At 43.5% G+C, this 13,813-nt stretch overlaps 1 protein-coding gene across 2 annotated transcripts in view; it reads right to left on the bottom strand.

Annotated features, from left to right (window-relative positions):
* The window catches only part of ADAMTSL1 (ADAMTS like 1), a 453,013-nt gene extending 442,015 nt beyond the window's left edge, over nt 1-10,998 (bottom strand). For both annotated transcript variants that reach the window (XM_089693959.1, XM_089693958.1), the window contains exon 1: nt 10,729-10,998. In XM_089693959.1, coding sequence (XP_089550085.1) covers nt 10,729-10,791 — 63 coding nt within the window. In that variant the 5' untranslated portion in view covers nt 10,792-10,998. The remainder of the gene's footprint in view (nt 1-10,728) is intronic.
* Nucleotides 10,999-13,813: the final 2,815 nt, after the last annotated feature.

The following is a 13,813-nucleotide window of genomic DNA, read 5'->3' as shown; positions in this document are numbered from 1 at the left end:
CCAGTTTTAGTAAATCCCGCCATTGGGGTGGCATTAAAGGCAGATACGCTGTTCAGCAAGGGAAGTTGTGCTTTGCAGGGGAAATTTCCCCAGAGTTTAGTGAATGAGGTGGAGCTCTGCTGACCTCCATCAGCCAATCATGTGCAAGCAAAACTGCCATTTTTTTTCTATTTTTCTTGCATCTGATTGGGTACTTTTTGCAAAGTGAAACTTCACCACATTTACTAAGCTTTGGGGTAAATTCCCTTGCAGAGTGCAACTTCCCTTGCAAAGTGAACAGCCTATGTGCCATTAGTAAATCAACCCCAGTGTATTATTGATTACATAACTTCAGAACATGATTTTCCATGCCCTTAGGGTGGATCTTCACAACAAAGTTCCCTCCCCTCCACCCCTCTACACAAATATCGCCCTCTCTTTCTTTGTTCCCTTTTTTAATTAAAACGTTTTGGTCCCACCCCCATGCTTATCACTCACGTAGGCGCATGACGTCTACTGTGCTCCCTGCGCCTCCTGGGAAATGCATGTCACATATATCAGGAGGCATAGTCTTTCATTCACAAAAGGAGGAGGGGGCATGCCTAGTGGTGAATCATCAGGAGGTCCACTGGCTGCAACTGGAAGAGCCAGCAGGCACCCAATGATGCCACGCAAGAGCATGGCGGCACAGGACCTCAGTGGTGGCAGCAGAGAAGAGGACCTCAGCAAGACCATGCTGGGTGGGTGCGTATGTGAATTGTGCATAACTCCCAACCCAGTAATGGGGGTGTTGGGGGGGGTTTGCGGGGTGAAGATCCGCTTTAGCATTTCCTGATGTACATTAAACCTAAGGGTGCATGAAATTAAGATCTGAAGGTGGATTTCTCTTTGTAGTCACAAGTCAAATTCCTCTATGTGTATTACACTGCACTACCTATATACTAACATAGGTTGAAAAAAAGACACATATATCAAGTTCAACAAATAATAGTTATTCCTAATAATGACCTCACTATCAAACATTTTCTGTATTTATATAATATAAATGCAATATATCAAACCACATAATTAGAAACACAGTTCATTATTCCAACCCCTCACCCTTTTGAAAGCTGTCAATTAAGCCCTTTTATATCCCCAACAGATATGAAGCTAAATGTGCCTCTTGTACCAGGCAAATAAATGATGGCTTTAGAGAGCAGGAAAACATAGGCTGGGTATAGATAGTTTTTTTTTTCATTCAGCCAGTGAGCTGAATGGAAAAAATTAACAGCCATAGGTGGAAGGAGGATTCCTTCGTCCGGACATTGTATTCTGACAGCTGACCTTTCTGCTTTCTGTCAGAAAACACTGATCAGCGGCTGCAGCTGCTGATCTATGAATGTTTTCCAGTGTGGTCTTTTGGCAGAAGTTGATCCAATGATCAACTTATGTTGAACAGGGAGGGCCACACACAGACCAAAATTCAGCCTGTCCCTGCTCAACCACGGAATTTCAAACTGTCTGTATTCAGCTATAGAAAACCTGTTGCTTTGGCAAAAAAAAGGCAAGGGTCCCTTTCAAGGATTTTTTTGCACTGCCCACATTCAAAACACTTTTTTTTTAGTGTGCAGGCAATTGTCAGTTTTTGGCTATAGTGAGCCAAGGTGAGGGCATGGTGTGATGTGTTTCAGCACATCACATCATTTACTTTTTCTTTTTTTTTTAACTTTATTTGAAGTGCACAAAGTGACACTTTATTCCTGTTTATGCACTCACAGTTCCTGTGAGGAACTGTGTAAGCTCCAAGTAGCTCTAGTCATAGACTGGATTAGTCAAAGACTCTCATCCCACCCCCATGTGACAGAGCTGGGTCAATCAGCAAGCATGGTTCACATGACAAAAAAGGAATGAGTCGCATGCTCCTCCATACTCAGAAGTACCAGGTATTTTGTTCTTTCAGCAGCTGACTGGAACTGCAGCGGAGATAATGAAAAGCAGCTATGTACTGACAAGGATGGGGAATTTGGGTGAACTTGTTGCTTTTCCTTAGACCTGTCAGTGTAATCTCAATATGTGGTAGGCCAGCTTTAGTGATTGAAGTCAGATGGGAGATTTAGTGCCAAAAACATTGTTAAAATATTCATTAGCATTTTCCCAGCGTAAGATCTGTGACCAGGCCACATTAAAGTTGGTGCTTTCTAACAGGATCACAAAGCTTGCACTAGTGTTAGAAGCAATTTTCAGCCTGTAAGTCACCGATATACTTGTGTGACATTGTAATAAATATAACAATTAAAGTCAACTGCACTGCTTCCAGGAAATCCTTCATTTGACCCTAGCCTAACAGCAATCTTGTCATTTACCACCTGGCTTGCCACTGTAAAAATGAGCTCCTCCCCAGCATTAGAGCTTTCTTATCCCAAAGGACTGGGATGTTATATGAGATCACTGCGATGAGCAGTGTTCTTCCTCAGTCAGCCAGAGAAAAGAACACTTCTCCCACAGTGACGCTGCAATTTACAGAGCAGACAGCTCAATCTGCCTTTGGGGAATCCCTCCTGATGGAAATTGTCATCCCATAATCACCACTAATCAACAGAGCCTTCTCATTAACCCCTGTTGACAAAAGGCAGTCTATGATGTGTTCATAGCTCAGCTGGTAACTTGCAAAAACTATCTCTTTTAACCTTTTCTCTCTCCTTCTCTCTTTTCTCCTTCTCACTCTCTCTTCTTCTCTCTCTGTCTCTCTCTTTGTCTCTCTCTCTTCTTCTCTTTGTGTCTCTCTTCTCTCATTCTCTCTCTTTTTCTCTGTCTCTCTCTGTCTCTCTCTCTACCTCTCTTCTGCTATCTCACTCTTCTCTCTCTGATTCTCTCTCTCTCTCTGTCTCTTCTTCTTTCTCTTTTTTCTGTTTCTCTCTCCTATCTCACTCTTCTCTCTCTACTTATCTATCTTTGTTTCTCTCTCCTTCTATCACACTCTTCTCTCTCTCTACTCTTCCTCTCTCCTTTTATCTCACTCTTCTCTCTCTGCTTCTCTCTCACTCTCATCTTCTCTCTCTGTTTCTATCTTCTTCTATCTCACTCTTCCCTCTCTCTGTCTCTCTCTCCTTCTATCACACTCTTCTATCTTTGCTTCTCTCCTTCTGTCTCTGCCACTCTCTCCTTCTATCCCATTCTTCTCTCTCTCTCTCTCCCTCTCTCTCTTTCTATCTCACTCTTCACTTTTCTCTCTCTCACTTTCTATCTCACTCTTCACTTTTCTCTCTCTCGCTCTTTCTATCTCACTCTTCACTCTCTCTCTGTTGCTCTCTCTCCTATCTCTCATCTTTTCTCTCTCCCCCCTCTTCTTCTCTCTGTTTCCATATCTCTTTCTTTCTCCTCCCTCTTCTTCTCTCTGTCTCCATGTCTCTCTTTCTTTCTCCCCCCTATTCTTCTCTCTGTCTCCATCTCTTTCTTTCTTTCTCTTTCCCTCTTCTTTTCTCTGACTCCATCTCTCTCTTTCTTTCTCCCTCCTCTTCTTCTCTCTGTCTCCATCTCTCTCTCTTTCTTTCTCCCCCCTCTGCTTCTCTCTGTCTCCATCTCTCTCTTTCTTTCTCCCCCTCTTCTTCTCTCTGTCTCAATCTCTCTCTTTCTTTCTCCCCCTCTTCTTCTCTCTGTCTCAATCTCTCTCTTTCTCCCCCCTTCTTATCTCTGCCTCCATCTCTCTCTTTCTTTCCCCCCCTCTTCTCTCTGTCTCCACCTCTCTCTTTCTTTCTCCCCCCCCTTCTTCTTTCTGTCTCCATCTCTCTCTTTCTTTCTCCCCCTCTTCCTATCTCTGTCTCCATCTCTCTTTCTTTCTCCCCTTCTTCTCTCTGTCTCCACCTCTCTCTTTCTTTCTCCCCTCCCCTTCTTCTCTCTGTCTCCATCTCTCTCTTTCTTTCTCCCCCTTCTCTCTTTCTTTCTCCCCACCCCCCTTTCTTCTCTCTGTCTCCATCTCTTTCTTTCTCCCCCTCTTCTTCTCTCTGTCTCCATCTCTCTCTTTCTTTCTCCTCCCTCTTCATCTTTCTGTCTCCATCTCTTTCTTTTCCCCCCTTCTTCTCTCTGTCTCCCCCCTCTTCTTCTCTCTGTCTCCATCTCTCTCTTTCTTTCTCCCCCTCTTCTTCTCTCTGTCTCCATCTCTCTCTTTTTTTCTCCCCCTCTTCTTCTCCCTGTCTCCACCTCTCTCTTTATTTCTCTCCCCCTTCTCTCTGTCTCCATCTCTCTCTTTCTTTCTCCTCTCTCTTCCTGTCTCTGTCTCCATCTCTTTCTTTTTCCCCCTTTTTCTTCTCTCTGTCTCCATCTCTCTCTTTCTTCCCCCCCTCTTCTTCTCTCTGTCTCCATCTCTCTCTTTCTTTTTCCCCCTCTTCTTCTCTCTGTCTCCATCTCTCTCTCTCCTTCTTTCTCCCCCCTCTTCTTCTCTCTGTCTCCATCTCTCTCTTTCTTTCTCCCCCCTCTTCTTCTGTCTCCATCTCTCTTCCTTTCTCCCCCCCCCCTTCTTCTCTCTGTCTCCATCTCTCTCCTTCTTTCTCCCCCCTCATCTTCTCTCTCTTTCTTTCTTTCTCTTATCTTCTTCTCTTTCTCCATCTCTTTCTTTCTCACTCTCTTTTCTTCTTCCTCTCTGTCTATCACTCTGTTTCTTTCTTTCTTTCTCTCTCTCTCGCCCTCTCTCTTCCTCTCTTTCTTTCTTCATCTCTCTCTGGTTCTCTTTCTTCCTCTCACTCTGGTTTTCTCTCTCTTTTTCTATTTCTTCCTCTCTCTCTGGTTTTCGCTGTCTCTCTTTTTCTCTCTTTCTTTATGATGCAAATCCAGTACACATTCACCCAAGCACTGAAAAATATGCCACGTGGCTTTATTCCATAATGCACTCCAAAAACCAAATAAGCAAAGAGTAGAAACCTATAGCAACCATGATAAACTAGTGATTTATAAACCCTGGTTGCCTTATGCTATGTGCATCGCCTTAAGCTTACCACTTTCAGATCTACAATCAACGGTGTAGTATAAAAACCTACATAATGCCTGGTACACGCTATGAGTCTTTCTTTCATACAGCCCAGCGGGCTGTATGGAAAAAAAAACTAAGGAGCTTGGGAGGAGCTAGCTGTACTAAATATGTGATATTGGTACAGCAATCTCCCTGCTGACCTATTGTCTTCTGACAGGGGGAAGCCCACCCCAACCAGAACATGACGGTCAGCGCTCACAGCCATTTGCTGCAAGCGCTGATTGGATGCCGATTGGCAGATGCTTTTCTAGCATGCCTGTTCTACAGAAGCCAGATGTTTGGCTGGCTTCTGTCGGACAGGCTGCTGTACTCGCGGGCCGAATGGCACTCGGTTTCTGTTGAACCAGCAGATACTGGACGATATTCAGCTCGCGCGTACCAGGCATAGCTCAATACAAATGGAAAGTATTGTTTACTAAGAATGTCTACTATAAAATGTCCTACATACTTCATTTCTATTATAAGATCAATATGTGATTTGCCCAAAATGATCATATCTGCTTACAAACAAGTAGTCATAATTTTCATTCCAATCAATTTGGATTTGATTTAGATCTGATTCAATCAAACTTAGTTGATCAGCCAAGGTGGAAAAGTATTGGTGGTTTTGCACTGATTGCAGCACTGAGATACTTTGCTCCTGAATACAATCATATTTTAATCAATTAGATTATATATTAAAAACAGAGAAATGATCTATAATGAATGATAATAAGTTATGATCGTATCTTAACTTTTGATCAAAATCTACTTTCCCGTGTGTGTTATATTGATCAAATGGATTGTTGACTATAGATCGACTATTCCTATCAGACTGGAAAAGAAACTGATAATTTATCAAAGCGTGTATGACCACCATAAGGTCACCTTACATGTTATAATCTGACTGTACAACCTTTGCACTTAGATATACCAAACCTATGCTATATGAGGACCTAGCTAAACTATCCAAAAAATCTGTGTCCAATCAGGTGGGACCTTGCACTACATAGTTGTTTGTAGATCTAAAGGAGATTGTACAATCAGATTGTAACTTGTGTGGTGAGTTTTAAAATGTTTGTATAAAATTTGTACAATCAGATTGCAATCTGTGTGTGGCCAGCTTTAGATCTGCTAACAACTATGTAGTGCAAGGCCTCACCTGATTTGATACAAATTAAAAGAATAGTTTGCCCTCATATCACATAGTTTGGGTGAACATCAAGGGGATTGTATAGAGATTATACAATCAAATAGTATAGTGCATGGCCATCTTTAGAGAATATTCCTATTACAATTACTTTAAACAGTGTTATAAATGTATGCATTAGACTCAATTTACAAAGCTTTTACAATAAGTATGTTCATTTTAGCCACATGACCAGGGGCGGACTGACCATTTTGAAACTCGGGCACTGCCCGAGGGCCCAGGGTCAGTAGGGGGCCCCATGAGATGCCCCTGCTACCTTTTTCATAGGCTTTTTTGAGTTTGGGCAAGGGCACAGGGGCCCCATACTCCCCTATTGCCCGGGGGCCCCATGAGTTGTCAGTCCGCCCCTGCACATGACTATAGTTTTCACATATTATTGAACTAAACTAAAAAGAACTGCACCTAAATAAACATCATCCTGGATGGTTATCTTCATGAATTGAATTTAGTGTATCAACTGGCAAGTTTTTGATACAATTGTTTATTTGAAACATTTTTCAAGTCATGTATCTAAAAGCATAAAATCCACACAAATTCCAAAACAAACTGATGACAACATATACTCCACCTCAAAAGCATCCTTTGTGACAGAGAATGACAGTCCAAGGTTTTCCAGGATGGAGCCACTAGGGTCATGCTAGGCCTTGTAGGGCCATCTCAATAAGAGTCACATGAACTGAATCAGCAGTTCTGCAAAACTGTTTAACTCCTACAGGCACATTGCACCACCTGCACATGAGGCATAAAACTGGAGCGGCTGTGCATAGTAACCAATCAGCTTCTGTCTTCAGTTTGTTCAGTTTACACTGATGTGGTGCGGAATTCGCAACGCTTTCCGTGCGAATTCTGCACCACATCATAATCGCACCCTGTTCGTGCGAACCGCTGCAGGTGTGTATGTTAACAACACCCGGAAATCGGTTCACAAAACGCGATGTGCAGAATCGGATCACATGGGTGTGAATACCCATGCAATCCAATTCTATTATGGACAAAAAAAAAGGGTCCTGCACCTTTTTTGTGTGGATGTGTGGCTCAAATGTATGGCTCAAATTGCACCGCACGGAATTCTCATTTGATTTGCATAGAAATGCGGTGCGGTTCCTGTGCGAATCAAATGTGATGTTCCAAACACAGAAGTGTGAACCCAGGCTAAATCTTGGAAAATGAAAGTTAGAAGGTGGTTGGTTGCAATACGCAGCTGTTCCAGATTCTGTTTGCTCTGATTTTAAATCCCCCCTGCCACTTTCCTCACCAGGGCTCAATTCACACAGCTAATCCCAACAGGATAAGGATTACTATTTTCCAGAAATGACAGTTATTTTCAAATGAGAACTAAAAAATTTCAAAATGACAGTCCTGTGGCTAAAAATAAATATTGCGATCCTTGTAATAAAGGTGGTTGGATTGAGTCCCCTTAGGTATCCATCGCTTCTAACTATTGCAAGTCAAACATAAAGACTCAGAGCTACATAGAGGATGGCAGGTAAAGCAGGGAATATGGCTATGTCATCAAAGTAATAGGCAGTGTTTGATGCTGGACTCTGAAAATCTAGGAATGCGTTCAGGGAAGTAGAGACCCCAATCTGCCACTCACTAAATAACCCTTCACATGAAGATCACTACTGAAGATCATTGCAGAGGATGACTACAGAGAATGATTACAGAAGAGCATTACATAAGATCATTGTAGAGGATCATTATAGAGGATTGTTAAAGAGGATCTTTACAGAGGATCACTACAGAGGATCATTAAAGAGATCATTGTACAGGATCACAGCAGAGGATCATGGAAGAGGATTACTATAGAAGATGATTACAGAGGATCACAGCAGAAAATCATTTCAGAGAATCACTAGATGACCCTACAGATGATCAATACAGAGGATTACTAAAGAGGATCATTACAAAGATTATTGCAGAGGATCACAGCAGAGGATCACTAGAGGACATTACAGAGATCATAACAGAGGATCACAGCAGAGGATCACTAGAGGACATTATAGAGGATATTTACAGAGGATCACAAAAGAGGATCAATTCAGAGGATCACAAAAGAGGATCAATTCAGAGGATCACTACAGATAATCATTACAGAGTTAAAAACAGAGGACCACTAATGATGATCTTTACAGAGGTCATTGCAGAGGATCACTAGAGGACATTACAGGGGATCTAAGAAAAGGATCACAGCAGAGGATCACTACAGAGGATTATTACAGAGATCATAACAGAGGATCACAGCAGAGGATCACTAGAGGACACTAATGAGGATCACAGAATAAGATGAATTCAGAGGATCACTACAGATTATCATTTCATAGATCACTGCAGAGGATCACTAGAGGACATTAGAGAGGAACGCAGCAGATCAATACAGAGATCATAGGAGAGGATCATTAGAGGGCATTAGAGTGGATCATAGAAAAGGAACACAGCAGACGCTCGCTACAGAGATAATAGCAGATGATCACTAGAGCACATTAGAGAGGATCGCAGAAGAGGATTAATTTAGAGGATCACTACAGATTATCATTTCATACAACATTTGCAGAGGATCACTAGAGGGCATTAGGATCACTGCAAAAGATCTTTACCGTGGTTATTGCAGAGGATTACTAGAGGACATTACAGAGGATCACAGCAAAAGATCACTACCGAAGATCATTACAGAGATCATAACAGGATCACAGCAAAGGATCACTAGAGGACATTAATGAGGATCACAGAATAAGATGAATTCAGAGGAACACTACAGATTATCACTTCATAGGTCACTGCAGAGGATCACTAGAGGACATTAGAGAGGATCGCAGCAGAAGATCATAGGAGAGGATCGCAGCAGAAGATCATAGGAGAGGATCATAGCAGAAGATCACTAGAGGGCATTAGAGGGGATCATAGAAAAGGAACACAGCAGAAGCTCACTACAGAAATAATAGGAGATGGTCACTAGAGGACATTGGAGAGGATCGCAGAAGAGGATTAATTCAGAGGATCACTACAGATTATAATTTCATAGATCATTGCAGAGGATGACCAGAGGGCATTAGGATCACAGCAGGGATCATTGCAGAGGATCACAGCAGAGGATCATTACAGAGAATCATCAAATAAATCATAGCAGATGATCACTACAGAGGATCACTATCATAGCAGAGGGTCATAGCACATGATCACTACAGAGGATCATTACCGATATCACAGCAGATGATCTCTACAGAGGATCATTACATATGTTATAGCAGAGGCTCATAGCAGCTGATCACTACAGAGGATCATTACAAATGTCATAGCAGAGGGTCATAGCAGATGATCACTACAGAGGGTCATAGCAGATGATCACTACAGAAGGTCATAGTAGATGATCACTATGGGGGATCATTACATATGTTATAGCAGAGGCTCATAGTAGATGATCACTACAGAGGATCATTACAGATGTCATAGCAGAGGGTCATAGCAGATTATCACTACAGAGGGTCATAGCAGATTATCACTACAGAGGGTCATAGCAGATTATCACTACAGAGGGTCATAGCAGATGATCACCACAGAGCGTCATAGCAGATTATCACTACAGAGCGTCATAGCAGATTATCACTACAGAGGGTCATAGCAGATGATCACCACAGAGGATCATTACCGATATCACAGCAGCTGATCACTACATAGGATCATTACAGATGTCATAGCAGATGATCACTACAGAGGGTCATAGCATTTGATCACTACAGAGGATCCATAGCAGAGGGTCATAGCAGATGATTACTACAGAGGGTCATAAATTACAGATGTCAGATGATCACTACAGAGGGTCATAGCAGATGATCACTACAGAGGGTCATAGCAGATGATCACTACAGAGGGTCATAGCAGATGATCACTACAGAGGGTCATAGCAGATGATCACTACAGAGGGTCATAGCAGATGATCACCACAGAGGATCATTACCGATATCACAGCAGCTGATCACTACATAGGATCATTACAGATGTCATAGCAGATGATCACTACAGAGGGTCATAGCATTTGATCACTACAGAGGATCCATAGCAGAGGGTCATAGCAGATGATTACTACAGAGGGTCATAAATTACAGATGTCAGATGATCACTACAGAGGGTCATAGCAGATGATCACTACAGAGGGTCATAGCAGATGATCACCACAGAGGATCATTACCGATATCACAGCAGCTGATCACTACATAGGATCATTACAGATGTCATAGCAGATGATCACCACAGAGGATCATTACCGATATCACAGTAGCAGCTGATCACTACATAGGATCATTACAGAGTTCATAGCAGAGGATCCCAGCAGACGATCAGTGATGAGCTGTACAGATGATCGTTACAGAGGCTCCCACCTGTAGCTCTGACAAGCGTTGTGACTGCAGCCGGCGCATCCCAATGGCCTGTGAACAGGTACCCACGCTGGTCAGTCGTAGAACCTGCGCCGGTGTCAGTGAGCATCCCATGAACTAGCTGGAAAGTGAAGTTGCAATGTGTGATAAAAGCAGTGGAAGGAGAAAAGGAAGGTATTTACCAGCAGGCAGCAAGCCACAGCCAGCAGCAGAATGGCAGTGAGTGGCCCAGGGCAGCATTCCATAGTTGGATCCTTGCCGGGATGTGCCTAGGACCCTGAGCTGCTGTCACATCCAGCACTGGGGCTCACACTGCCTATCAGCTTCCACACACACACCGGCCCTGCTCACATTTCCTGAGCCAAGGGGCGTGTGATGGGGGGCTCAATGGAATCTCTCTGTGAGCAGGCAGCCGGCCAATCAGGCTCCCGCTAATCAGACATGCAGAATAACAAAGACAGGGGTCCAGTGAAAGTAAGAGCAGTACAGGAGAGGTGGGGGAATGAGTGCAGGGAGAGGCAGATGACTAATAGGGGCTTGCCATGCTTCCAGCAAACTTTTACTGTTTCATCAGAAGACTGGTGTGAACTCTTTTTTTGCACAGTCTGAGCTGTAAATACAAGTGTGTGGTTAGGATCTCCTTTCCTTCTTGTGGAAGGTTAACTCATGCTATGACAGCTCAGGCTGCAGTCAGTCTCCTGTGCTGAAGAGGTGTAGACTGGGGGGATCAGTGGGATCACAGGGACATAGATCATTGGGGAATGTAGAAAGTCTTTTTCTGTGCCTTGGAAAGGCTTTTATTTCTCTGCTTGGTGCACACAACCAATGTAAATTCTCCTGCAACTCTATTAGGTACACCTGTTCAATTGCTTGGTGACATAAAGGGATTTATTTACTAAAGCTGATTCACTCAGAAGCTGGCGCACATCTGCCTAGAAACCAATCAGCTTCTGGGTTTTATTGCTAAAGCTTAATTAAACAAGCTGAGGTTAGAAGATGATTGGCTACCCTGAACAGCTGCACCAGCTTTAGTAAATAAACCCCACATTGCTAATCAGCCAATCACATGGCAGAAGCTCATTGCATTTAGGCATCTAGACGTGGTGAAGATGACTTGCTGAAGTTCAAATCGAGCATCGGAATGGGGAAGAAAGGGGATTTAAGTGACTTTGAATGTGGCATGGCTGTTGGTGCCAGAAGGGCTGGTCTGAGTATGTCAAAAACTGCTGATCTACTGGGATTTTCACAACCATCTCTAGCGTTTACAGAGAATGGTCCGAAAAAGAGAAAATCCAGTGAGCGGCAGTTGTGTCAATGAAATGGCTTTGTTGATGTCAGAGGTTAGAAGAGAATAGGAAGACTGGTTTGAGATGATAGAAAGGCAACAGTAATTCATGTCTATTTGGACCAAAATCTCTGAGGAATGTTTTTCTAACCTTGTTGAATCTATGCCAAAAAGAAATAAGGCAGTTCGGAAGGCAAAAGGGGGTTCATCCTGGTACTAGCAAAGTGAACGCAATAAAGTGGCTGGTGAGTGTATGTGTATATATATAATAATTATTATTATTATTATAATACAGGATTCATATAGCACCAACAGTTTGCTCAGCGCTTTACAATATTATATGTATATATACACACTGCTCAAAAAAATTAAAGGAACACTTTTTAATCAGAGTATAGCATCAAGTCAATTAAACGCCTTGGATATTGACCTGGTCAGTTAAGTAGCAGAGGGGATTTTGAATCAGCTTCAGCTGCTTTGTTGTTAATGAAATTAGGAACAGCAATGGTTTTACAGGTGCAGGCCACTGACATTTTTTTCCCTACTCATCTTTTCTGACTGTTTTTCACTAGTTTTGGCTGGGGTCAGTGTCACTACTGGTAGCATGAGGTGATACCTGGACCCTACAGAGGTTGAACAGGTAGTCCAACTCCTCCCGGATGGCACTTCAATATGTGCCATTGCCAGAAGGTTTGCTGTGTCTCCCAGCACAGTCTCAAGAGCATTGAGGAATTTACAGGAGACAGGCAGTCACTCTAGGAGAGCTGGACAGGGCAGTAGAAGGTCCTTAACACATCAGCAGGACTGGTATCTGCTCCTTTGTGCAAGGAGGAACAGGATGAGCACTGCCAGAGTCCTACAAAATGACCTCCAGCAGGCCACTGGTGTGAAAGTCCCTGACCAAACAATCAGAAGCAGACTTCATGAGGGTGACTTGAGGGCCCGACGTCCTCTAGTGGGCCCTGTGCTCACTGCCCGCCACCATGGAGCTCGATTGGCATTTCCCATTGAACACCAGAATTGGCAGATCCGCCACTTGCACCCTGTGCTTTTCACAGATGAGAGCAGGTTCACCCTGAGCACATGTGACAGATGTGAAAGGTTCTGGAGAACCCATGGAGAATGTTATGCTGCCCATAGCATTGTTCAGCATGACTGTTTTGGAGGTGGGTCAGTGATTGTCTGGGGAGGCATATCCACGGAGGGACACACAGACCTCTACAGGCTAGACCAGTGGTCGGCAAGCCGCGGCTCGCGAGCCACATGCGGCTCTTTACACACATTAATGCGGCTCACATTAATGCGGCTCTTCTGTGTGCCGGGCGCCCGCTCCCCTCCCTCCTCTCGGGCGGCCGCCTCAAAAGTCAGGACTTTGCAGCTAGCCCAGCAATGGGCAAACTACGGCCCGGCGGACCTTTTAATCCGGCCCGCGGAGCGTGGCAAACATTGGCTGTCAGGATGTAGGCGGGGCAGCGTGACGAACTCCTCTCCTCTCACAGTCTGCCCTGAAGACCGGAACGGCGCGGGAACATGGCGAGAGGAACGCGCGGAGCAAAGGTAAGTGAATTGACACAATATGGGGAATGAATTACTATAGGGGGGATGAATTACTATAGGGGGGATGAATTACTATGGGGGATGAATTACTATATGGGGGATGAATTACTATGGGGGATGAATTACTATATGGGGGATGAATTACTATGGGGGATGAATTACTATATGGGGGATGAATTACTATGGGGGATGAATTACTATATGGGGGATTAATTACTATGGGGGATGAATTACTATATGGGGGATGAATTACTATGGGGGATGATTTACTATATGGGGGATGATTTACTATATGGGGGATGATTTACTATATGGGGGATGATTTACTATATGGGGGATGAATTACTATATGGGGGATGAATTACTATGGGGGATGAATTACTATATGGGGGATGAATTACTATGGGGGGTGAATTACTATATGG

Source organism: Staurois parvus, unplaced genomic scaffold (assembly GCF_062004578.1).
Source record: "Staurois parvus isolate SC_StPar_1 unplaced genomic scaffold, SC_StPar_1.0 ptg000644l, whole genome shotgun sequence".
Lineage (NCBI taxonomy): Eukaryota > Metazoa > Chordata > Amphibia > Anura > Ranidae > Staurois > Staurois parvus.
Note: the sequence above shows the minus strand (reverse complement) of the source record. Positions and strands in the feature narration are given on the sequence as shown.